The following is a 24,973-nucleotide window of genomic DNA, read 5'->3' as shown; positions in this document are numbered from 1 at the left end:
CAGTACATCCCAGAAACCTTGAGGGTTAAAAACCCGCCGGAGAGTCCCACTCTCTTCAACTTTTGAGAAGCATTTTTCATTGCTTCAGTGTAAAGACGAATAAATCTCTCACTGCACTTCCCTTTAGAGCTTAGATCTCCGATCTGGAGGCCTTTTGCGTCTCCTCTAGTGTTCATCTTCTGACCTAATAATGTCGATCTCCGCTCAAAATCCGGATATTTCCGGGGATAGACAATCCGGCCAAGATGTTCGTACTCATAACGGTACTGCTTTTCTCTCTATCGCTCCCTTTTTCGTCTGTTTCTCATTTCCCCGGATCTGTTCTGTTTTCCTCATTAGATTTTTGTTTTTGTGTTCGATCTCTAATCTAGGGTTTTGTTTTGAATCTCTTCTTTTGGATGTTTTTTTTGTGTGTTTGTGGTGTTTAACTCGGATGTGATGAATCTATTTGCAGTGATGGCTTGTCAAGCTATTTCGAATATAGTTAAGACCTCACTTGGTCCCGTGGGACTCGACAAGGTTTGTACTCTCATACCCCTATTCGACTGCTTTGTGACTCTTTGTTGAATTTATTGGTTTCTGATTTGCATCTGTGTTATATATACTCTGCTAGCCTTTGTTTTACTTTCCTAGTTTGTTCAATCGTTTTTCATCTTGTTTTTGTCAGATGATGGTGGATGATATTGGTGATGTAACCATTACAAATGATGGTGCTACTATTCTTAGGATGTTAGAGGTCGAACACCCTGCTGCTAAGGTAATTGATGCATATTTTGATGGTTATATATTCGTATATTCTTATAATCGGTTGCCTATTTATGTGTGTGTTTATAAGAGTTATTATGAATTATTAGTTACTCCGAGTCTGTCTTCTTTTGCTATGACAGGTTCTTGTCGAGTTAGCTGAACTCCAGGACAGAGAAGTTGGTGATGGGACTACATCCGTTGTTATTGTAGCTGCTGAGTTGCTCAAGGTTTGGTTGATTACTGTTTTCTTTGGTTTTGTTGTTTGTCTTCCTAGAGTTGTCAAGATTTTCCACTTGATGATTAATGATCATATGGATTTTATCTGCAGAGGGCAAATGATTTGGTCAGGAATAAAATACATCCAACATCAATTATCAGTGGATACAGGGTATGCTATATTTCTTATGTAGTGACCTGCATTTCAGAATTTTTTTCCTGTGTGTTCATATTCTGTGTTGCTGTTGACAGCTAGCGATGAGAGAATCTTGCAAATACATAGAAGAGAAGCTAGTAACGAAGGTTAGTCCTGTTATGATGGTCTACATTTTGGCCTCTTTCCTCATGCATCTTGTCTTTGAATGAGTATATAGCATTTGAAGAAACTTTAATTTGTGTTCAACTCTATAAGGTCCCTCTTTATACATCTCCCCCTTCAGTTAATTTTTTATTTTCTGCTTTTCTATAGGTTGAAAAGCTTGGAAAAGTTCCATTGATAAACTGTGCTAAAACCAGCATGTCCTCCAAATTGATCTCTGGAGACAGCGACTTCTTTGCTAATTTGGTATGCCTCTAGTTCTCCTTGCTGGTTATTTATGCTTATGTGTCTAGTCTCTGTTTCGTCTGGGGACACTTTTTCTACTTAAAGTCCGTTCTAGGATTTCCTTGTCTGGAATCTTTTGATATTTTCTTGAAATATTACTCTTATCATTGCATGTGTCTGAACTGTTATAATGAATTTTCTTAAGGTTGTGGAAGCCGTTCTGTCAGTAAAGATGACAAATCAACGGGGAGAGATAAAATACCCTATCAAGGTCTGTATCTGCTCCTCTGTAAAAATTTCAGACAAAATATCTTTGGTGAAGATGGTACTTGTATGCTCAGACACTTCTGCTTACCACGTTTCAGGGAATTAATATTCTGAAAGCTCATGGGCAAAGTGCAAGAGACAGCTATTTGCTGAATGGATATGCACTCAATACTGGTCGTGCTGCCCAAGGGATGCCATTACGAGTTTCCCCAGCAAAGATTGCTTGCCTTGACTTCAATCTTCAGAAGACGAAGATGCAGTTAGGTGTCCAAGTTGTTGTCAACGACCCACGAGAGCTTGAAAAAATCCGTCAAAGGTAGTTTGTTATCTTAGTCCTTGCGTGAAGAAGTATTTCCATTTCCACAGAGTTTTTTTTAACATGTTACTGAATATTTGTTTTCACAGAGAAGCTGACATGACCAAAGAGCGAATAGAGAAACTTCTTAAAGCTGGAGCAAATGTAATTCTGACCACGAAGGGTATAGACGACATGGCACTTAAAGTGAGTTTGAAGTCCAAATTTTCTCTTTCCCCTTGCACATAACTCAGTTTTTGAACTTTTCAAGTGTAACATGAGAAGTTATTGACATGGATTCCCATTTCTTCTGCTTTTATTTCAGTATTTTGTAGAGGCAGGAGCTATTGCTGTCAGGCGTGTGCGCAAAGAAGACATGCGCCATGTTGCGAAGGCGACAGGAGCAACCCTGGTACTTTTTAGATATGCCGTTTGAATACTACAAGCATTAGAACCAAGTTGCCAAACATTTGACTAATATATTTATTATTTGTTTTAGGTCACCACTTTTGCTGACATGGAGGGCGAAGAAACATTTGATCCAGCACACCTTGGATCTGCTGACGAGGTTGTGGAAGAGAGAATCGCTGATGATGATGTTATATTGATTAAAGGAACCAAAACAAGCAGTGCGGTATGCCATTTGCTCTCTGCTTCAAATTATTGCTTAATTGTAGACAGTTCTATATCACACAAAATCTATCTTAAATATATTATATTTAAAGTTATAAGAGTTTAGTCTAGCTTTGTCATGACTTAGTCAGCTTTTTTTCTGTAAGGTTTCGTTGATCTTAAGAGGTGCAAATGACTACATGCTTGATGAGATGGAGAGAGCACTGCACGACTCTTTATGTATTGTCAAGAGGACCCTTGAGTCCAACACGGTAACATCATTTTGCTTCCTGTTAGAAATTTTCCTTGCTTTTAGCAATAAATTATACATTTCTTGTTTTACTCAAGACTGTTTCCTCTCAAACAGGTGGTTGCGGGTGGAGGTGCAGTTGAATCTGCATTGTCTGTGTATCTGGAGCACCTTGCTACAACCTTGGGCTCTCGCGAACAATTAGCAATTGCTGAATTTGCTGATGCTCTACTGATTATTCCAAAGGTGCGACCGACAATCATCAATAATAAATCTGTCCTTTGTTTTTGACTTATTATCTAACTATTACTGTTCTATCCTCAGGTTCTTGCTGTAAATGCCGCTAAGGATGCAACCGAGTTGGTAGCTAAACTAAGAGCGTACCACCACACTGCACAAACAAAGGCTGATAAGAAGCACTATTCAAGGTAATAAGCAATATTATTGCTGAGCAGTTTGTTTGTGTCTCGTCCGCTTGAGGTTTTCGTTTGAAAATTAATGTCTGTTCTCATTGGTTTTATGTTGGTAAATCGCAAATGCAGCATGGGACTTGATCTCGTAAACGGAACCATCCGTAACAATTTGGAAGCAGGAGTAATCGAACCGGCTATGAGCAAAGTGAAAATTATCCAGGTGAAGCACTCGCTTACTTTTTCACATAAACTAGATTTTTTATAAAAGCATGTGATCTCTTCTTAGATTATTAAAGGAGCTTTGTTTTGTGACCAGTTTGCAACAGAGGCAGCCATCACAATTCTGCGAATTGACGACATGATCAAACTGGTGAAGGATGAGAGCCAAGGCGAAGAGTAAATCACAGCCCAGCTCCTCTTTCTCAGTCTTGCCGTATCCTTAGTGTGTTTTTGTTCGCATTTCATCACTCACCACCTTTCCTTAGCTTTTTTTTGCGCTGTAACAATATTAGCCTCTGAAACAATAGTTTCTGTTTTGTTCCAACTCTCTCGTTTCTTACTCGCTTTTCACTTAAAAAGAAATTTTTGCTTTTCTTCGGATAATTCATGTAATGAAGCTTTTGTAGTTGTGTACTTTTGTTACCTAAACAATATGGAATCATTTGTTTCTGCCTTCATGTTGTACGACTTATAAAATTGATTCCCTTGCAATTATTACTACAGTAAGATTCTTTTTCTTTGGAATAAACCGTAATTTATTTACACAATTATGGGCAGAAATCAACAGAAGTTCCTACAATATTTACACATAGCTACATGTTTAACTATACAATCTAAATAATTCATACGGATTGTATGGTTTGAACACTTTGTGACGAAGCCAGTAACAATGCAGAACCAATGCTGGAACCATCTTCCATGGCCTTAACCACTACGTGTTGAGCTACATCTTCTCCCAATATATCTCTCAGAGCTTCGTCCATGTACTCTCTGAACATCCTGTAATTTAAATACAGACCTCCTTCTACTGCCACAACTGTTCTTCTCATTATCTGCTTATCGCTTCTCCTTCCTCCTCCGCTCCCATCTCTCCCTACCTTCTTCAAGATTCCTGCAATCCCTGCTGCTGCTAGCCTGGCCGCTCTGCGGGTCACCACATCACATATCTTTACTACAAGTTTCCTCACCTTCAATGGTACCTCTGCTACCTGTTGTTATGAACAAGAGAACGCGCCATGGGATCAAAGGTATCAGCCATCATTATGTTGAATGATTTTGAAACAGAACTATACTTTGCATCACAATATTCTTGTTTGCTTACCCCTAAATCTTTCAAGATTCTTGCTACTTCTAGTAACTCGGGTGTGTCATCTTCATGCATTGCTGAGACAGAATTTGTTCTGTGAATGGAGTAAGATTAGATTTAACACAAAATACAACTTTTTTTTTTTTTTTTTTTGGACTAAATAACACAAAATACACCTAATAGCTACTTTTACTGGGGTTTTTCAGAATTTCTGCAATAGGAAACGAAGTAAAAATTTGGCAGTTGTTTTTTCATGTAAAAAGATATGCAGACATAAGACGTAAAGGAAATGTACCTTAGAATGAAAGGTGTCGATAAAATGGATGAGATGGGTCCAAAGATATCGGACTCTTGTGACATGCGAAGAATTACTCTGCGGACAATGTCGCCGAGATACATCCCTCCTATCATCTTCTCAAATCCCTGTAAACAACAATATCAACCAATTGATTACTTGATAATAAACCTTGAAAACAGGATAAAACAACACAAAAGAATGGGAACTTAGCATAATATTACCATGTCATTTGAATTCATACTCTCTGCATCCAACTCAATATCATATGATGTTCTTGGCAGACGGGATGACCAAAAGTTTCCCCACTCCATATTGACCACCTAGCACAGAAGAACAAAGCATTATAAAGGGAAGAGCGAATCTTTTATAGGGTACACCTCTTTTGTGTTGAATCTTCAAGAATCTAAATATTAGTGGTAAGTTCCTCAGGACGAACTATGTAGCAATTCTTATTACCATGCTTCCAGAAGTTGTGCGCGGGTTTTGACACTTGATTATGGCATCAGTTCGTTCAAGGTAACAAGCATTACTACCTGTTCCAAAGACAACAGCGGCAATTGTATCTGGGTCGTGAAAATGTCCAAATGATAGAGCCCCAACAGTATCATTCACCTGCTCAAACAATGAAACTAATATCAACACCACACATGATATCATGAGGTTTTTAAGAGCTATTCTTGTTCAAAATTTTGTGACGGTATGTAAAGCTTCAAAGGAATTGCAACAGCAGGTTCAACGTGTTGCATTTTTGTAAAGGACTTACAAGAGCTGCAACACGAATATCTAGCCCTCTCTTGTTCAACGCTCCTTGTAGACATTCAGCAATGTCTTCCCCAGCCTACATTAGTAAGATAAACGTGTTATGAACTTGATGCATCAATGTTGATTACATTTCCCAAACTTAACTTCAAATGCTAGAAGATGAATCACATTGTTTATACACAAACTGATGATTATACATCTGAGTTGATCCAACAATTAACCCAATAAAAGAGTGGTTTCATCATAGGTTTTAAGATTATATTATGCAGCCTTAGATGTAATCTAAAACTCAGGCAGACGGGTAAAAAGGTTGCAGAGAAGCTAAACTAACCATTTCACTAATTGCAAAACCTTTGGTCCATTTAATTAGAACTCCTGAAGAGAGAGATGTTTGCTTGACTGGGAAAGAAAACGTAAATGCAAGTTCCCTTTTTACAGGTTGTGCTAAATTGACCATGTTTCCTTCTTTTTCAATAAACATCTGCAAGGATGATGCTAGAAAGTCAAAGAGAACCTGCAAATCAAGTAAGAAATAACCATGTGAGCATTTTAATCAGTCGGATTATAGCAACCGAGTTTGGATTAGAAGAATGTTGAAGAAAGCATTGACACCTCGCTGGTGCTATTCATCAACGATGTTGGTATAGAATGTCGTTCAATATCTTGAACTTCAAGAGTAGATCTTTGGCCACCTAGATGAACCCTTATAATCCTAAAGTAAGAGCCTCCAAGATGAAGTGCATAATAAGTTCCCCTCTCGCTCCTGCAATCAAAAGGGTTCGTACATTACAACAAGAGGCTTTACATTATGACAATCACACAACCAAAAACATTCAATTTTCACACAACTAACAAACATATTTCCAGACATTTGCTCCATCATGTCACCAAATCAACAAGCATTGGAGATATGTAAAAAATCTCACCCATTGGGAAGATCATCAACAAAAGTAAGCAACATTTTAAGCTTGGACCCTCCTTCAGAAACCAAACCAGCTTGCATCTCCACAGCTATAGCATCAACCATCTGTCTCAACCTTCCCAAGGGAGTCTCACACGCTTCCTCCAAATCCTTAAGTATCCCCACCACCTTCCTCCACTTCCTCCTCCATTTCATCCTCCTTCTCACCACCATTGTGGCCACAGAACAAGCCACCACAGCCGTAGCTGCTGCCAACGTCACCAAAAACCTCCCCATTTCAAATGTCTATACACAACCTCTTCTCCCTCTCTCTCTGTGTCTTCAAGAGAAATCGAGATAAAATTACTCACAAAAAGCAAGAGCCTTTACGACGAGAAAGCAATTTACAATCAGATTGGCACGAAATGCAAATGAAAAAGCTTCAACCACCGATGAGAATAACCCTATAAGGCTCCATTTCAACGCAAACGGTTCCTTTCTATAACCACAGATACAAAAATTAAACCGCCTCAGCAAAAAAAGCTCCCTTTTTTTTTTTTTTTCGCTCCTCCGTGATTTCTTCAGATCAAACAGCCTTGCGCGCTCGTAGGTTCCGACAAATTCCAGCGAAAGTTATGTCCTTTTTTTCCGGCGAAAAGACGCAGCGAGACAGAGAGAGATTGATAAAATTTTGGTAAGAGAGTCAGAAAGAAGAAGGAAGGAACGCTGGAAAGGCGAAAACGAATCGATGAATGAATAATACATTTACATACATGAATGTTATTTAAATGACAGTTGTACCCTCATGTACTTTTCGAGTATGGACGGTTTCGATTCGCTTATTTTTCATTTGTTTTTGGGTTTGACTCGCCCTATTATTAATTAATGGGTTCGTCTAAGTTTAATACTACTAAGTTTCGTAGTAGTTGACGTTTAAATGTTTAAAGAGAATATACACTACTATTTGCCGTATATCAATAATCCTGTCACTATTATTAGGCTCTCTAGCTAACACTTGTTGGTCGTTTTTATTAAGAACGCATTCGAGGAGCAATGACGTTTTGTGAGCCAAGGATATATATATATATATATATATATCAATATGGTTAGGCAGACTAATCTGGTAGAGTATAATAATGATAAAAAAAATATATTCAATTAGCTGACTAATGAAAGAACTGGCTGTTTCATCCATCTTAATTATATAAAAGACATGTTTTTTTCCTACGAAAACATCCATTCTATTTTGCTCACACCATATGGAGTCATGATGTACAAAACAAACCATTGTTATACCATAAATCACATGCTATTTTATATGATCCGACACATTTTCAAGTTCATGAGTTTTTTTGCAGAAAACAAAAATACAAAATATCTTCTCATCAGCAATATTCATACATATAATTACGTAGTTCTAATTGGTGGATGATACAACTACCTACTGTCTTTTTATAAATCAGTAAATCACTACTAAGAAATCATTATGATTATTTTTACGGATATAATAACTAGTAAGAAGTTCATTAAACTATCATCATATCCGGTTACTAAAAATCTCTTCATAAATATTTTGAATCACCAACAAAAAGAAATGTCAGTATAACGGTTATACAAGCGTCTAGAGCCTAACCACACACACTAATAACACAAGAGCAAAATTCAGGCTACTAATGATTTAGTATATGAAAATGAAACCAGCAACAATATCAACAATTATTGCAAACAATTACGATAATCAGAATCTCAAACCATCAAATAAACTACAAAAATATATACTTAAAATAATATCTAAACCTCACGCAAAACTCTGCAACCATAGAATGAATCAATGCAAGATTCAACTAAAATGTACAAGCGGTCATATGTCAAAATATATATCAAACTATAGTTTATGCATAATCTATACTATGTATAAAAATGAAACCTCATGCATAAATTTGATAAGTAGATGCCTAATTATGTGCTACTATCATTTTTTAAACATTAATGACTATGTAGTGATTAACTAAGATGTGTCCTTAGTTAACTAACTAAGATGTGTCCTTAGTTAACTAACTAAGTTGTGTCCTTAATTATTGAATACCGCAGGAAGTAGGCACTAAATGGCTATGTGGAAAAATCTGGACTGGTATCCCCCTTGACAAGCCTTATTTCAACAAAATCAGGTTCTCGTGATCAAAACATAATATATCATCGGCACAGTGGATTCCATTGGCATATTATCTCAAGGTACTTGATATCTAATATTAAAATTTTCCTCGTTAAAACCGTTTAGAAGCCAAATTTCAGCTCAGATTAATCCTGGTATAGGTGAGCTAGATCAACCACCAGAATGATTAGAAATGGATCTTGCTCGATTAGCATTACATCATCTTCATCGTCTGCCACGTAATGTACTAGGAAACGATCGGCTTGGTTACCATGAAGGAAATAGCGGCGTGCCAGTAAGACCTAAAACAATTTGCCTCCAGAATATGTGGTAATTGAGTGCCTGTAATGGACTGTTGTTGTGATACCACGAGACTGCCACAACAAAGAACAAAAGTATGAGTGCATGTCGATTATGCAATTTTAAATAATAGATAAACAAAAAATAAGCAGAAATACTATGAGTGCTTGATTGGTTTTTCTATGTTCGTATACATGTCCATCTCTATGCCTTAGAAGTTGGATGGGATACATAAATGTTGGTTGGCTTGAACGATCTCATGCACAGGTAGTGCATCGTCAGTCATTAACAAATATAAGATTTAGCTTTTAGATAGTTTGTTATACTCTGAATGTTGCATGATGTCCGCCTTATCAATCAAATAAATAAATGGTAAAATAAATCAGAGAATACAATGACATGACAATTTAAATTCCAAAATCAAGACATACATGAACAATTTCAATTCCAAATATGAAGACATACATGACAATTTCAATTCTTTAATCAAGACATACATGACACAGTTGAAAAATTAATAAATCTGAGTCGCATTAAATCTGATTTGCAGTCAAAAATATGAATATCCAATATTGTGCAAAGATTAATAATACACATGACAATCAATGGCAATCAAAGGCGTTGCCATTTAAATATAAAAATGAAACCTCATGCATAAAACTGATAATTAGATGCCTAATCATGTGCTAAAATCATTAATGACTATGTCGTGAACAAGAACCAATACATGTACTTATTTCAAATAAAATAAACAATTTAAAAAATAATATAATACTACAGTATATAATATAGTGTTTGTTCAGTCAACTCGGTCATGGCCGGTGAATATATTTTATGGCTTATGAGACTCCCCAATCCGAGTTCATTCATGCCTAATTGTTGTCACATACTAATTAGAAAAAGCAAAAAACAAAAAAGCATAAAAAATCTTGAATTTGAACACCTTAATTAAAAAAATGACAAGTTTGTACCTACTACCGCAATAATGATTATAAGTGTCATATAGGTATAAATCTAATTAATACTTCTCCAAATGAAGTGAAGATCGCTAGGGAAAAATAATAAGCTAGTATCAAACTAACATTCTCAGTTTAAGTCACATATGCCTTGAATCCATGATGAAGGGATCCATAATTTTTTCATGTAAAATCAAACCAACAAAAATTGTACAATTTTTTAAAAACTATATTCTAAAATGAAAACTTTAATCAAGATTTAATTAATTCCGAATTAAAAAACCATACCGTATATATTAAAGAAAGAGAAACGTTGAATCTACCAAACCAACACATAAAGCTAAATTAAAAACCAAACCATATGTATCAAAGAAATAGAAACGGATTTGGAATCTTAATTTGAATATAGAAAAGAATTATGTAAGAGTGACAATCATATGTATCCAAATCCGTTAACATATGGTTTGTCATTCTTACATAATTCTTTGATAAATTTTGAATATAAAATAAATTGGTATATCACAGTTTTAGATTAAATGAAAGAATTATGTAAGAGTGAATGTATGGATTATAAGTGGTTTAACTGATCTACCCGATGTAAAGTTTTGATAAAAGAATTATGTAAGAGTGACAACCATATGTATCTATACATTCACTCTTACATAATTCTTTCGTTTAATCTAAAACTGTGATATACCAATTTATTTTAGAGAGAATTAATTATTTGTTAAAATAATAAAAAGAATATTAGGACTCCAAAAATATTTTAATATCTTTATAAATGTTATCCCTACTATTAAAAGAAAAACATTGCCTGAAAAAAACATTTGTTTTGTAAAATTTTACAATACAATGCCATTGGAAATAAGACCAAATTTTCGTTTTTAAAAAAGGGTACAATGGAAATTTCCAGGCCCCTCTAAACGGATAAAGACGCGGATCTTTCTGACCCGTTTTTACTATTTGGATCCTTTTCTTTAATCACAACCGTTGGTTTATTTCGATCATATCCGTTAATTTAAAAACCTAAAAAGTGTTTCTCTCTCTCTCTCCCTATGCTCTCTGTCGCCGTCTCCATTTTTTAACAGAGTTTTTGTTAATTTCATATGAGCTTTTTTACACAACAACTCTAGATCAGTAGAATTAAACATCAATTTTCAGTGGATTCAGCTTTATCCAGTGTCTTTTTTTTTCTTCTCAATCTCTTTGTTTCCTTCCAAACCTTAATCTCTCTATTATTCTGTTCAATACATGTCGATGATGGCGGGTATACAAGCAGTGCGATGTTCTCGAGGTCACTGGTTTGTACCTTTTCCCTAATTTTTATGTTCTTTATTAGTCCCTAATATTCTTCAACCTAATTTATAAAACCTTCAACCTAACCTGATGTTACATTTATCGGTCTGAAATCATTCCGGTGTTGGTAAACTATTTGTGTATTAGGGGAATTCACATGGGGTGATTTACTGATTATTGATGATTTGAATGTTTGTTTGCCAAGTTTCTTAATTTTTTTTTGTTTTTTGTTGATGATTTGAAGGTCTGATTACTTTGTATCATCTTCTTATTCAATGATAGTTGGGACGAATGGATAAGTCTGGACTGTCTGTTGAAACATACAGATGAAGAAACATACAGATGAAAATATTGAGAAACAGAAGGAACAGGTTATGAAGCATCAAGACTGCTACGGCTTGGAAAAGTCACAAAGATGAAACTTAGAAGCCCTAATGGTCAGTCTCACCTTCTTCTTTCTTTATACTTCTTTCTTGCTATTATCCATAGTTTTTTTTATGAGGGAGGGACTCTCTTTTGGTCTTGCTTGCTTTTTTTCAGTAGGAGATGTAGAGATTAGACTAGACTTATACATCATGGTGTTATTTTGTTCATGATGTATAATGAGGCCAGTTTTTGTGACTATATTTGAATGTTATATGTCAGCTGATGTCCAACATCTTTCTTAAATTTTGCAGTTGCTAGAGGAAGAAAGCGGAAGCAAGATTCGGTTGACACGGTAATATCTCCATAGTGGATCTATTTGCTTAATCTTTCATCTTACCAATATCCAGGTTTTTCTTTCTTTTAAGCGGAGAGTCCTACTTAATTCTTGCTTTTTGCTGAATACAGGAGAAGAATGTGGTTCCTTCTGACAACCTTTTAAGTTTCCATATCCCACCGGCATTAAGGAAACAACTAATTGACGACTATGAATTTGTTACTCAGATGCACAAGGTACTCATAATTAATGTGCTTATTTGTAAATGAAGAACACCCTACATTATCTACCAGCCTGTACTATGAGGATAAGACCAATGATTCATGTTCCTGTTTGTACTCCTTCTAAGTCCTCTGCTCCATTGCCTCCTCTGTTTCCTCTAAGGCTACACAAAAACAGAGTAGAGAGACGAACTTGATGAACATCTTTTGTGTGGTTTATATTTATCCTTCCTTAATTTGGTTGGGTTTTGTGATTAGCTGGGTCTTTGTGATTGAGATTTGAGGTGTGACAGTGTAAATTTGAACATTTTCATACCCAGGAGAACAATAAAGAATTTATCATTATTGAATCCATTTTTATGCTTTTCATTATGTTTTGAGTTTCGAAAAGTCTTCTTCTTTTTGTGTATATCTGTCTGTAACTAAGGTATGGGTTTGATGAGAAAGATCAAATCTTTGGTTTATACTTAAAGATGATTTGTTAGAATAAGATTTGAAAGGTGCAAGAAGACAAAAGAGTAAATGCCAAAGATAACGAAAGAACAAGAGCGCAGAGTATAGTGTTTCAGTGTTTGTAACAATGAATGATGAGGATTGATGTGTGCACATGCAAGTTTCAGATGTTTTACTAAGCAAAAATCCACCATCCCTACTATTAAAAGAAAAACGTTGTCTGAAAGAAACCTTAGTTTTGTAAAAATTTATAATACAATGCCATTGGAAATAAGACAAAATAATTTATTTGCGATAAGGATAAAAGCGTAATTATATTGGTTCTGAAATCGGATAAACGCGGATCCTTTTTACCCATTAACCTGACCCGGTTTTAGCTTTTAATCTCAACCGTTTATTATAATTTTGAGAATAAATCTGAACCGTTCAATTGACTGAGTGTACTAAACCTAAATTTTATTTTTCTTTCGCCTATGCTCTCTCTCTCGCCGTCTCTCCCAAATGGAGAGTTAAAGAATTTTTCACAATTTAAAATAAAATTCTTCTAAAACATATTTAAAAACAAAAATTTCAGCCCAAATGGAATTGTAACTATATATATATATTAAACACTCAAATGGAGAATACAAGTATTTTGTCTAATTTTTTTAGTCATAATTTATTATATGAGTAATTATTTAAAAAGAAATGATTATGGGACATAAAATTTCTAACAAGATGGATCAGGACGGGAAGGAAAGCGATGTGACGGGACGAGATTTAACACCACGTAACAAAATTACTTTAACATTTTTAACAAGCACAGTTTGTGCTTGATTATTATGGATGGATTGTAAAAAATGTATATTTTCCAGCTGGTGAAGATGATGATCATATTTATTTTCGGTACGGGTTGGAGAATTCTACATATACACCAAAATATTAACAAAACACCTAAAAAGAATGGCAACCTAATTTTTATGGAAAATATTAATATTAGACAATTAAAGTTTTACAACCTAAAAATGTTAATTATTTGACTAAATATATGTTTTATCAGTGTTTTTAAGTAATTTAATTTACTAATTAAGCACAAATACTGAAATAGTATAAGTAAACTGAAACGGGTAATACGAATAATGAAAAACAATATTTTGATCAATTTTTTTAGAAAAAGAGAGACATAAATTTTAGACAAAAGTACAAATCAGAAAATATAGATAAATAAATTCAATTGTCAAGTTTTCACTAATTTAGGTAAGGATTGACTATGTGACAGGTAATTAACCACTTTGGAATGGGCACTTTGAAAATTTTGCTAATTTTGAAAACAATTATCTTTTTGAAAATTATAAATTTGGATAATTTCAACTAACTAAATAAAAAAATATTCAATAGAGAACTCTGCTATCCCAATTTCTTACCCAAATTGTTTAGTAAAATTGTCTACCGAGTAGTTATTTAAAAGAGAAAGAACATCAGACAAAAAATTCTGATTGATACGGAAATGAGGGGACAGGAAATGATAGGATATATTTTACTAGGTTTTTATTTTTTTTAATTTACATGAAAATAACATTTATAAAAATATTTTGTCCCGTGCTGTAGCACGAGTTTTTCTTTTATTGTATTGGGATCTTAATTTTGATGTTACTTCCCGTAATTCTACAGCTAATATAGTTCTAATCAAAATAATTAGATGTTTTCAGAATTATAATTTGTTTTTGGATAATTTTACTACCTAACTAAAATTAAATATACAATGGAGAATTCGAGTATCATGTCTAAATTTCTTACCGAATACATATTAATAAACAATGCTTAATGAGTATTTATTGAAAGAGAACGATCATAGGACAAAAAAATTATGATGTATAAAGAGAGAAAGACAAGACGAGACAGGATGGGACGGGATGGGATGGAACGGGACGGGAAATGTTTCCTATTACAAAGTAGATATGTTTGGATTTATATGAACAATAATTGAAACTAAAACCAAATTGAAATCCAATATTTAGATTTATTATCAATATTGTACAAATAGTTTTATATATTCAAAATAATAAGATTCTAACTCATTTTTTCAAATTTAAAATTTATATGAGAAAATTTAATACTAAATTAATTTATATGAAAGATTTAAATTAAAAAAAACCACGACATCATGTTATTAATGTTTGTCGAAAATTTGAAAGAAGAAAAAAACAAAACCATAAATAAATATGAGAATAAGGTGGCTGGGTGGCTTCAATTGTAGAGATTTTCATAAGGTGGCTGTTCCGGTGGATATTTTGAAATTTTGGTTGAAAATTTTTAAATGGAGACTTTATATATTTCGCGAAGTAATTCTCCACTTTGGAACGGGTAACTTCAATATTTTAGTATTTTTTAAAACTGTTAGATAGTTTGTTAAAATTGAATTTTTTTGGATAGTAAAAACTAATTCTATAAAAAAATATATATATTCAAGAAGAATATGGGTATCCCATCTAAATTTCTTACCCAATCTCTATTAAAAATATTGTCTACCAAGTAATTATGTAAAAGAGAACGATCATAATTGTGACATCCCAGTTTGCGGAGAGGTTTAAAAAAATTTATTTGGTCACCTATGTCACCAAAGTGCAGTTTTCTTTTTCGGTCAAAGGTCCTGAGAGAACTCTAGAGTTAAGCATGTTTGAGCTGGAGTAGTTTCAGGATGAGTGACCATCCGGAAAGTGATTGTCGGAACTGTGCGAATGGAGACAAAACACATTGAAAGATCATGTGGTGATTTGTAGGGATGGTAAATAAATCTTTAAAGCCTCCTGGACGTAACAAATCCACTGTTGGATATGGATGGGCCCACTTGCTAGGAATGGATGTGGGCCCACTAAGTAAGGTGGGCCTATGGATCGGGAATGGACATGAGTGGGCCCACTAAGGTGATGATCAGAGCGTTACAATAAGACAAAAAATTATAATAGATATGGGAAGATAGGAGATGGAACGGGACATGATAAAACGGGACAGGGACGTGTTTCCCGTTCCTCTAGGTTATATAGTATATACGTGTAATAATCCAAATTAAAATCAAACTTAGATTAGATATTTAAAATAATAAAATATTTTGCACGTGCTATAGCACGGATTACTACCTAGTATGCAGTATTTTATAAAATAAGATAAGGCGCTAGTTAGACGATATATCACTATTTATGGGATGTATATAAGGTGCATGGATGTTTATGCGATGAATTTATTATTTATAGATAATACTATATAATAAATTAGTTTTACATATATAATCATTCTGGTCATTTATTACATTATAATTATATATTTTTTTAATCTAATCATATTATACATGATGGCCAATAATTCAATATATCTTATTATATAAACCTTAGTTCTCAAAGTTAGTAACTCACTAGACGTGACACGTGTTAGTTTTAACGATCATAGATCAAAGTTAAAAATTCACGAGATCGTGACACGTGTCAGTTTTAATGATTAAATATCAAAGTTAGTAACTCATCAGATCGTGACACATGTCAATTTTAACTATCAAAAATCACATATCAAAGTTAGTAACTCATCAGATCGTGACACGTGTCAATTTTAAGGATCAAAACAAAATAATTTATATGATCATAAGATAATCTATTTGCTTATATAGAGGGGTATATTTACTATGATTTTGACATGTGTCAAGTTACTAATCTGAGATCTTGAAATGTGTAAAAGTTAATATTTAATAAAAAATTTAAGATTACGACAAAAACAAATAAAATTGTTTTAAACAATATTAATAATATAAGAGAATAATTATTAAAAATTTATAAAAATTAAGCAGTTTTTAAATAATTATAAGGAGATAATATATATATATATATAATTCATAAAATTTGAAATTATAGTTTTTTTACTTATTAATTATACAAAAAATAGAAAAGGGATTAAGGAAAATATACAGAAAATTATTAATTCTAAAAAATGTAAATACTGACTTCTATATAAACATATATCGTGTCATATTATTCATCTAACGAAATATTTTATTCAAAAATATTGCTTTCAACTTTTGGTGAAGCTTTTTTAATGTGAAGGCAAATTTTTCTTATTTTTAAAAACCAAAATATACTCATACTTTCTCCTTTTTTCAGTTTAGAATATGTAAGATTAGCATGTTTCCCAAAAAAAAAATATGGAAGATTAATATATGCATCTTCATTTTCTAATACTGTATTTAAAAATTTATTGTAGTAGTTTTAGATTGTTTTATTTAATTTTTATATTCATCTTTGAATTATTTGAGGTTCATATATTATAGTGTTTATAATTTTCTATTATTTTTTAAATTATGTCAAATTAATGTTCTTCTAATTTCTCAACCTTGATTGGTTGGTCATAGACCTTTTTGTTGTGCAAACACAATTGTTACCATTCGTTCAATCTTAAAAAGAGATAAAAAGGAGAAAGTCATCAACCTAATGGTTGGATAAAATAGGCTAATCAAACACAAGCTTACAACAAACATAGATAGATTGAAAAACATAAATCGTTGTTGACAGATCTGTAGGAGCTTGGAGACAGAGGCTACATCATGGTGTGTCAAAGAAACTTCTGTGATTACATTGGAAAATTTAACATTAGTTACTATCAAAAAAATTTGTGACGTTAAATAAAAGTTTTTAGATTCATTGGTTGCTGGAGCAAACCACTTTGAGATAGCTAAAAGACGTGAACATGTTCTCTCCACACAGGAGGAGTGCAGAGGCGAAGTTCTCTCTATGGTGGAGGAGGTTAGACGCAAGGTTATCTCCCCAAAGGAAGAAGGTGGGGGAGGTTGGACGCAAGGTTATCTCCCCAATAGATGAAAGCGGAGCAAATGTTCTCTCCATGGTGGAAGAGGTTGGACGCAAGGTTTTCTCCATAAGGGAAGAGGGCAGAACCGAGGTTCTCTCCATGTTTAGTCATACACTATTGTAATGTAATTTATTTTTATTCAAATTTTTTTGAGCCAACAATTTTAGTGATTAAAGAAACTTTGCAAAAGTGAAAGTAAAAAGACATATAATAGTTGGCTTAATTTTTTTATATATACATTTTTTAAGTGGTGGTAAATAATATATTTGTAACATAGAATATACCTATGTGTAAAAAATACACTTTTAATGGTAACATACATAAAAGATTTGTATATGGATAATCAGTGTATTATAGTAAAAACAAAATTATAAATAAAGTACAATATATTTTAAAATATTTTTATTATATTTAATTATATTTACAAAACTTTAAATCTACCCATCGGGCGGATCCTTATCTAGTAATCAATAAAGTTTAAAATATGTTAAGAATTAATATTATCTATTATTTACAAATATAATAATAATCGTCTTCTTTCAAAAACTTTTTCTGAATTTGACATAACTCTCTTTTTTGTAGAACCAAAAAAAAAGCTCAACTTTTATTAATCAATTTTGATCCATATTAAACACGTATTAGAAACAAATACTTTATCTTATAATTAAATCAGAAATCATTGTACCAATAATATTGTCACACATCAGCCAACTCAAAAGCAATTTTCTGAAAAAATGACAGTAAAGAGAAAAAATAAAAAATAAAAACAAAAAGATCACTCAAACTGTAATTACTCCTTCTCCACATTTTTTTTCTTTGTTCTTCTTCTCCATATCCCCACGATCTCCATTATCCTTAATTAATAACCACTTTTTTATGTAATTTAAAAATGTTAAACGACTTCTATTTGGCTTTATTGTTTGTGTATCTGATTTTGAATCACTTTCTCTAGACTGTTTACAATACTTCATTAGTTTTTTTTTACAAAAAGCACTACAAAAAGGAATGTTGCTTCAACCTCGAGATACAATCTTTTCTCATGCAAGATTTTGCTTTCTCTCAAGTCATGTTGCCATGACATCTATGAAGGAAGATATTTTACTTCGACTAAACAACAGTGTTACATTGAAAACAAATCACGAATTGGTGATTCAATTACTTATTTATTGTTGGTGCAGATCTTTTTGTTTCTATTATGGAGTTGAATTTCTTTGTGTGTATATGAATTCCCCCATATCGAGTCGTTTTAGTGTCATTGTTGTTCTAATTCATTCTTTTTTTTTTACAAGGCTACACTAAACCTATTTTGTTGAATTGGTACAAAATATTTTATCTGAATTTACTATACTAATTATAACTATATTAAAATACAATATTATTTTTCAATCATTTTATTCAGTATAAGATTAATTATAATACTACAAACTCTATACCTCCTGTCCGTACGTAGTACGGGACTAAAACTAGTAAGGTAATAATCACGAGAAATTAAAATATAAATGAAATCACTAGCAATTTCGTAGCCCCAACATTCTTTAACCACCAAGATGTATTTTCTTAAAGAAATGATTTAGCCACCAAGATGAATTCTTATTATCTATTTTTTAAGTAACAGCCTCCAAGATAATGCATGATAAGTTCCTCGCTCAAAAGGTACGTAAGTATTTATATCAGTACAGCAACATGCTTACAATGCGAGTCTGTGACACAATAACCAAATAAATCCTGGTCTGTCTTTTTTTTTTGTTTTTTTGTATCTTCCACACGTTCCAAGCATTGCTCCATCATGTCACTAAATCCCATACAAATTAAACTAAAAGGAAGGAATGTTTATAAACCTTTTTCTGATCAGCTCAAACTGTGTAAATAAATAGAAACAAGAATTTTATATAATAAGAGAAGGTTTTCTCTAACTTTTTCTAAAAACATGACACCTGGCTAACTATATATCTGACATGTGTACTCATATGTTTTAAAAAACCATCCATTTTCTTTTCAACTTTGGGCCCAAACCAATAACTTAAACTTCAAACCCAAATTCAGCCTTCCACCTCAGATCAGTGACAACACTTCAAACCGCTGTCAATGTTTACCTCTCTAACAGGTTTGTTTCTAAATCCAATTGGGTCTCCTCATTGCTTACGCTTCATTCCCAGTAAATCTCTAATTCAGCATCATCTCGGTGTTCTCCCTATGCTTTTATTTTCAATTCTCCTAAACTTTGGTTTATTTAGTCAAATTCTCTTGTGCACCATAAAATTCTAATCCATTACAGACCCACCACCTATTTCAATCATATGTAACATTAATTTGTATGCATCAACGTTTTCAAAAAGTTTGAAGTCGAGTTTCTAAATTTTGTTTAAATAAATGTGTTAAGTTTGGAACCATACATATTTTTGAATTTATTTTTCAAAAATTTGCTAAGATCCTTCCCATAAATTAGAATAATATGAAGCATTACTACCATTGGAATATTTGTATTACTTACTACAATCTTTAAGGATATCTCAGAATCCCATTATAAGAAAATCATGTGTTTCTCTTTTACGTTTTGCTCTGTTTGATAACCTAATAAAAATATCAAACGTCTATAACTTTATGGTCATTAACATTTGATTATAATCCCTGATTTCTCTCCCTAAAACATTGCATTAAGTTTCTTTTCAAAAAACAACATTTCACGACAACAACCTTCTCTGTTACACCATGGACAAAACTAAATTATAATAACAACATTTTTAATATACTTTATTTTATTTATATCTTATATGGTGTATAGTTTGCTTTAAAAAAAAAAAATCACATTGTTACAAAAATATATTTCTTCCAACTTTTTAGGTTTAACATATAATATATTTTCTAATGAAAGCATATACCATATAGCCTAAAAATAAAACTACTAATCAAACCAATTAAAACAAAAAAAGTTTTCATACTTTTAAAGTAAAAATTGAAACCAAGTTCATTTATGATAGACTAATTTTAAAATATAGAATATGTACTAATAAATTTTTAAAAGTACATTGTATTCAATAATCAAATATATTGTAATAAAGACAAAACTCAGATAAAAATAAAACTACTGATCAAACCAATTAAAACAAAATAAAATTCATACTTTTAAAGTAAAATTAAAACCAAGTTAATTTATGATAGACTAATTTAAAAATATAGAATATGTACTACTATATTAAAAAAAAATCACATTGTATTCAATAATCATATATATTGTATTAAAGACAAAACTCAGATAAAATTAAATTGTATTTAATATTCATAAGTTACCGTTTGACTATTTTTAAAACATATATACTAAAAGAAAATAAAAATAGCATAATGGTATCATAACATAACCTTTAGTTTTAACATATAATATATTTTCTAATGGAAGCATATACCATATAATCTAAAAATAAAACTACTGATCAGACTTATTAAAACAAAAAAAAGTTTTTATACTTTTAAAATAAAAATTGAAGCCAAATTAATTTATGACAGAATAATTTAAAAATATAAAATATGTTTTAATATATTTTAAAAATCAAGTTGTATCCAATAATCATATATATTATATTAAAATACAAATAAATTATAAGTTACAGTTTGACTGTCTTTACAATAAAATTAAATTATATATAATATTCTATAAAATTTACAGTTTGACTGTCTTTAAACGTATATACTAAAAGAAAATAAAAATAACATAATTGATCAACCACCCCATGAAATAATAGAAAACAATAGTTTCACAAAATAATTTAATGGTAATTATAGTATTTATTTTACAATGATTAGAAAATAGAGATAATATATCAAATCTAAAAAACATTAAATTTGACACACTTTTCTTTTCATGATTTTTATTCAAAATTTAATGTGAGATATAGTATAAGATATTTTATAAATTTTTATGACATGAGCCATATTTTAATATGCGATATTCCAATTTTTTTTTTATGTTAAGGGTGATTACAAGATTAGAGAGTAAACATTGGAGTATATGATAAATCGTGAGTACATTTATTAAATATTTAAAATAATCTGGTGATTCTTCTGTTACCTTGTAAAACATATTGTCTAGATTCATAATCTCATTACTATAGTACAAAATTTAGGTTTTAGAAGTTTAGTTTATTGATTTGATGAATTTGAGCCGGTCTGATTTTTTTCTCGCAAATATCTTATTTTAAAATCATCAAAATCTGATGGAAAAGTCAACATATAAATATTATAAGTTTAAATATAGTTAATTAAAAAAATATTTAGATGTAAGTTAAAATAATTTAGAAATGTAGTTATGTCGGAAAAATAATTGGAATGTATCTATTGTTGATATCAATTTTTCTAATTTTGTCTTCCCTTCCATCTACACTAATTGACATGTGGAGAGTTCATTTTTTGACAATTAAAAGACCATATTGAATAAGAATAGAGACAAGGACTGAGAAATAACCCATCATCATAGAAGTATAGCACATTTTAAGCATTCATATATAGTCTCTAATTCATAAGATATTTGTTAGGAGGCTAACCGAAGAAAATCAAACTGTAGCAACATATTGTGGAGTCAAAAAGAAAATCAAATATTAAGATTGAGTTTAAAAAATATATAAAGTATTAAAACTACTCGCAAAAAAGATAAAAATTTATAAATTATTTTTTTTTACTATTGAAACTAAAACATAATTTATTTTAATTTATTTTCATGGTTACTGAGTTTCTATAATAATTTTGTGATTATAGAGATCTAGCATTTCATATAAGTCTTGATCACATCTATATATTACAGTTTTGGAAAAGATGTAGGGAAAGATGAGATTTATCTGGTAATATTTGTAAACAATTTTCAATACTCAATTTTCATTTTGAATATCTGATATATGGTCTCTACACAAACCTCATATATGCTAAGACTATCTCCAATATATATTCTATATTTTACTAGAAAATAGAGCATAGCTTTTTCAATGTATCAATCTATTTTATATTAGAAAATGGAGTTAGTGTAAAAAAGTAAAGCTCCATACAGAGTAATCCCCATCATTTACTCTATTTTAGAGTAAGATATAGAGTAGGGTTAAAGCAAATGTTACTTTATAACAGAGTATTGACTTTAAAATAGCGTGGGGTTGAAAATGCTCTAAGAACCTAACAATTTATCACAAAATAATAAAATCCAAAACAACAAAACTTTGAGGGATTTAATTACTTCAATCAAAAAAGTTTCCTACATGTTTTGTTTATTTTATTTTGCGTCCAAACATTAAGAACCATATATATAAAGGAACAAATATTAAACAATTTTTTAAAAAAATCATATTAAAAAAGAAGACATTTCAAAAATAGATTTATAAATTTAAAATATATCATAATTAATAAAAGGAAAAATGATTATCAGCTACTTGAAGTATACACCAACACATAGCCATACATACAAACAATATAAATGTCTTGTTAACTACGTGAACTATTGTCATCACATAAGGACATCCATAAACAAACATATGTTATGTCTACAACACCATAAACATTCAAGGTTAGCCGGAATCCGGCGTTGACCGGTATTGACCAACGTTGACCGGCGTTGACCGCTGTTGACCAGAAAAAAATATTCAAAAATATATATATTTTTTCCTAATAATAATAAATTTTGTTTTATGTATTTTTGAAAATACAAAATTAAAAATGATATTTAAATAGAAAGAGTATAAATTTGTTATTGTTTATGAAAAAATCTACTACACATCAAATTTTGGTGGTATAGTTTTATTATATTATTTTTGGTATATTTTCTGTATTAAGAAACAGACAATTCGTGGGTTCACCCTTACGGGCGAACCTCTCTTATTCATCCCCTTTAAATTAAGGAAACAAATCTTAATTAAAGAAACAAAATATGTTGATCAATCAATTTTAAAATTGTTAATTTTAATATTATATTACAGTTTTTAATTATCACATCTAAAACCCTAACCATTTATTATAAACTCAAACAGACATATAATTTTGTTTAATTGTAAAATCTAAACCCTAACCACTCTTTTGTAAATCCAAACAGGCATATAATTTTATTTAATAGTAAAATCTAAACCCTAACCACTCTTTTGTAAACCCAAACCAATATAGAATTTCGTTTAACTGTAAAATGTATACTCTAACCACTCTTTTGTAAATCCAAACTGACATAATTTTGTTAATAAAAGATCTCTTTTTAAAAGTATGATATGACATGTATTATTGTATTTTGATTTGTTAATTAAGAGGGATGAATGAGAGTTGTTCACCCCTAGGCTTAACAAAATTAGTTACTTTATATACCACAAATTTTGTTTTTTCATATTATTTTTATTTTTATTTTGGTAAATAATTTTCTTTTATTTTTTTGTTGTTTTTGTAAATTATACAAATCATTTATCTTTTTTATTTATTTCTCAAAAATACATAAAAACAAAATCATTATTATTTTTAGAAAAAAAAAATATTTTTTTGAGTATTTTTTTCTGGTCAATGCCGGTCAATACTGGTCAACGTCGGTCAACTCTGGTCAACGCCGGATTCTGGCAGACCTCGAATGTTTATGGTGTTGCACACATAACCTATGTTTGTTTATGGATGTCCTTATATGATGACAATAGTTCACGTAGTTAACAAGGCATTTATATTGTTTGTATGTGTGGTTATGTATTGGCATATACTTCAAGTAGCTGACAATTATTTTTCCTATAAGATTAGGTATATCTCGCGCATCGCGCGAGCCTATTTCTAGTAATATATAATAGATTGGTCTTGTCCAGAGAACATTGCAAAACAAAAACATCACAAAAACGAATGAAAAAGAGATGCAAGAAAGAAAATAGGTTATCATTATCATTAATTATAAAATAAGCTATTAATTAATCAACAGAGTTGGTCTTCTTCTTTGTTATTTGTGCTTGTTGTTGGTTCGCTTTCTCTTCTTCTCTTAATTTCCTTTGTAAATCGTGCATAATTTAGTTGATCTGTGCCAAACTTGGAACATAAGAGCTACAACAATAAGCAAATTCGCTGAAGTTGACAGCTCCTTGTATGTCACTCCTAGCTTCTCCAAGGCCTAGCCTCTTTCTACGTACGTAGTTCATATTCTCTCCAATAATGCAAGCTGCGCTCTCGTAGCATGTCCTTGATCCATATGTGTGAAAATCAATAACTACAGCGACTTTCTTCTCCTCTTCAATGAAGAAAATGCCACCGAGATAGTTAAAGTGAGAAACTAACCCCAAATCAAGTTTTAAGAAAGGGTTCCACGACACAGCATTGGGATCAATCATAGTTGTAACCCAAATCTCCACCTTTGAACTTTTCGATAACGCCGCTAGTTTTTCGTCTCCAACAGAAGAGAGAGCTCCAACATCGTAAAGATAGTGCACAAACGGCAGTGGAAGAAGCTGTCCAAAGCTCTCCGATTTAAAGTCAAA

The 24,973-nt window shown here is 31.5% G+C and overlaps 2 protein-coding genes, 1 long non-coding RNA gene and 1 pseudogene across 4 annotated transcripts; 2 read left to right on the top strand and 2 right to left on the bottom strand.

Annotated features, from left to right (window-relative positions):
• On the top strand, window positions 31-4,017 carry LOC104746410 (T-complex protein 1 subunit alpha). The gene is made up of 17 exons (XM_010467877.2): window positions 31-263; window positions 455-519; window positions 668-757; window positions 888-974; window positions 1,076-1,135; window positions 1,216-1,266; window positions 1,433-1,528; window positions 1,713-1,778; window positions 1,873-2,090; window positions 2,180-2,276; window positions 2,395-2,481; window positions 2,569-2,703; window positions 2,849-2,953; window positions 3,049-3,177; window positions 3,256-3,359; window positions 3,474-3,564; window positions 3,661-4,017. The coding sequence occupies exons 1-17, from the start codon at window positions 191-193 to the stop codon at window positions 3,742-3,744; spliced, it is 1,638 nt and encodes a 545-aa protein (XP_010466179.1). The 5' UTR covers window positions 31-190; the 3' UTR covers window positions 3,745-4,017.
• Window positions 4,063-7,337, bottom strand: LOC104746409 (hexokinase-4-like). The gene is made up of 9 exons (XM_010467876.2): window positions 6,637-7,337; window positions 6,323-6,473; window positions 6,042-6,224; window positions 5,712-5,786; window positions 5,405-5,560; window positions 5,170-5,268; window positions 4,946-5,073; window positions 4,666-4,744; window positions 4,063-4,552 (listed from the first exon to the last, which is right to left on the bottom strand). Exons 1-9 carry the CDS (start codon window positions 6,906-6,908, stop codon window positions 4,187-4,189), a joined length of 1,509 nt encoding a protein of 502 aa, XP_010466178.1. The 5' UTR covers window positions 6,909-7,337; the 3' UTR covers window positions 4,063-4,186.
• On the top strand, window positions 11,064-12,590 carry LOC104746408. 2 transcript variants are annotated; one of them, XR_760864.2, is made up of 4 exons: window positions 11,064-11,320; window positions 11,560-11,752; window positions 11,993-12,033; window positions 12,147-12,590. It is a non-coding gene; the product is annotated as an uncharacterized LOC104746408 (long non-coding RNA). The 2 variants fall into 2 exon arrangements; XR_760863.2 differs by having other exon boundaries at window positions 11,065-11,320; window positions 11,598-11,752; window positions 12,147-12,586.
• Window positions 24,375-24,973, bottom strand: part of LOC109129090 — a 10,795-nt pseudogene continuing 10,196 nt past the window's right edge.

This window comes from Camelina sativa, chromosome 15 (genome assembly GCF_000633955.1).
Source record: "Camelina sativa cultivar DH55 chromosome 15, Cs, whole genome shotgun sequence".
Lineage (NCBI taxonomy): Eukaryota > Viridiplantae > Streptophyta > Magnoliopsida > Brassicales > Brassicaceae > Camelina > Camelina sativa.
This window is presented reverse-complemented; position numbering and strand designations above follow the sequence as displayed.

Bases quoted from the DNA above. Each gene is read 5' to 3' on its own strand.
- LOC104746410 (XM_010467877.2), top strand. From the start codon at position 191: ATGTCGATCTCCGCTCAAAATCCGGATATTTCCGGGGATAGACAATCC. The intron at 1,267-1,432 runs GTTAGTCCTGTT...GCTTTTCTATAG, and splicing joins AAGAGAAGCTAGTAACGAAG to GTTGAAAAGCTTGGAAAAGT. The intron at 2,954-3,048 runs GTAACATCATTT...CCTCTCAAACAG, and splicing joins GGACCCTTGAGTCCAACACG to GTGGTTGCGGGTGGAGGTGC.
- LOC104746409 (XM_010467876.2), bottom strand. From the start codon at position 6,908: ATGGGGAGGTTTTTGGTGACGTTGGCAGCAGCTACGGCTGTGGTGGCT. The intron at 6,225-6,322 runs GTGTCAATGCTT...CTTGATTTGCAG, and splicing joins TGATGAATAGCACCAGCGAG to GTTCTCTTTGACTTTCTAGC. The intron at 5,074-5,169 runs GTAATATTATGC...TGTTGTTTACAG, and splicing joins GTATGAATTCAAATGACATG to GGATTTGAGAAGATGATAGG.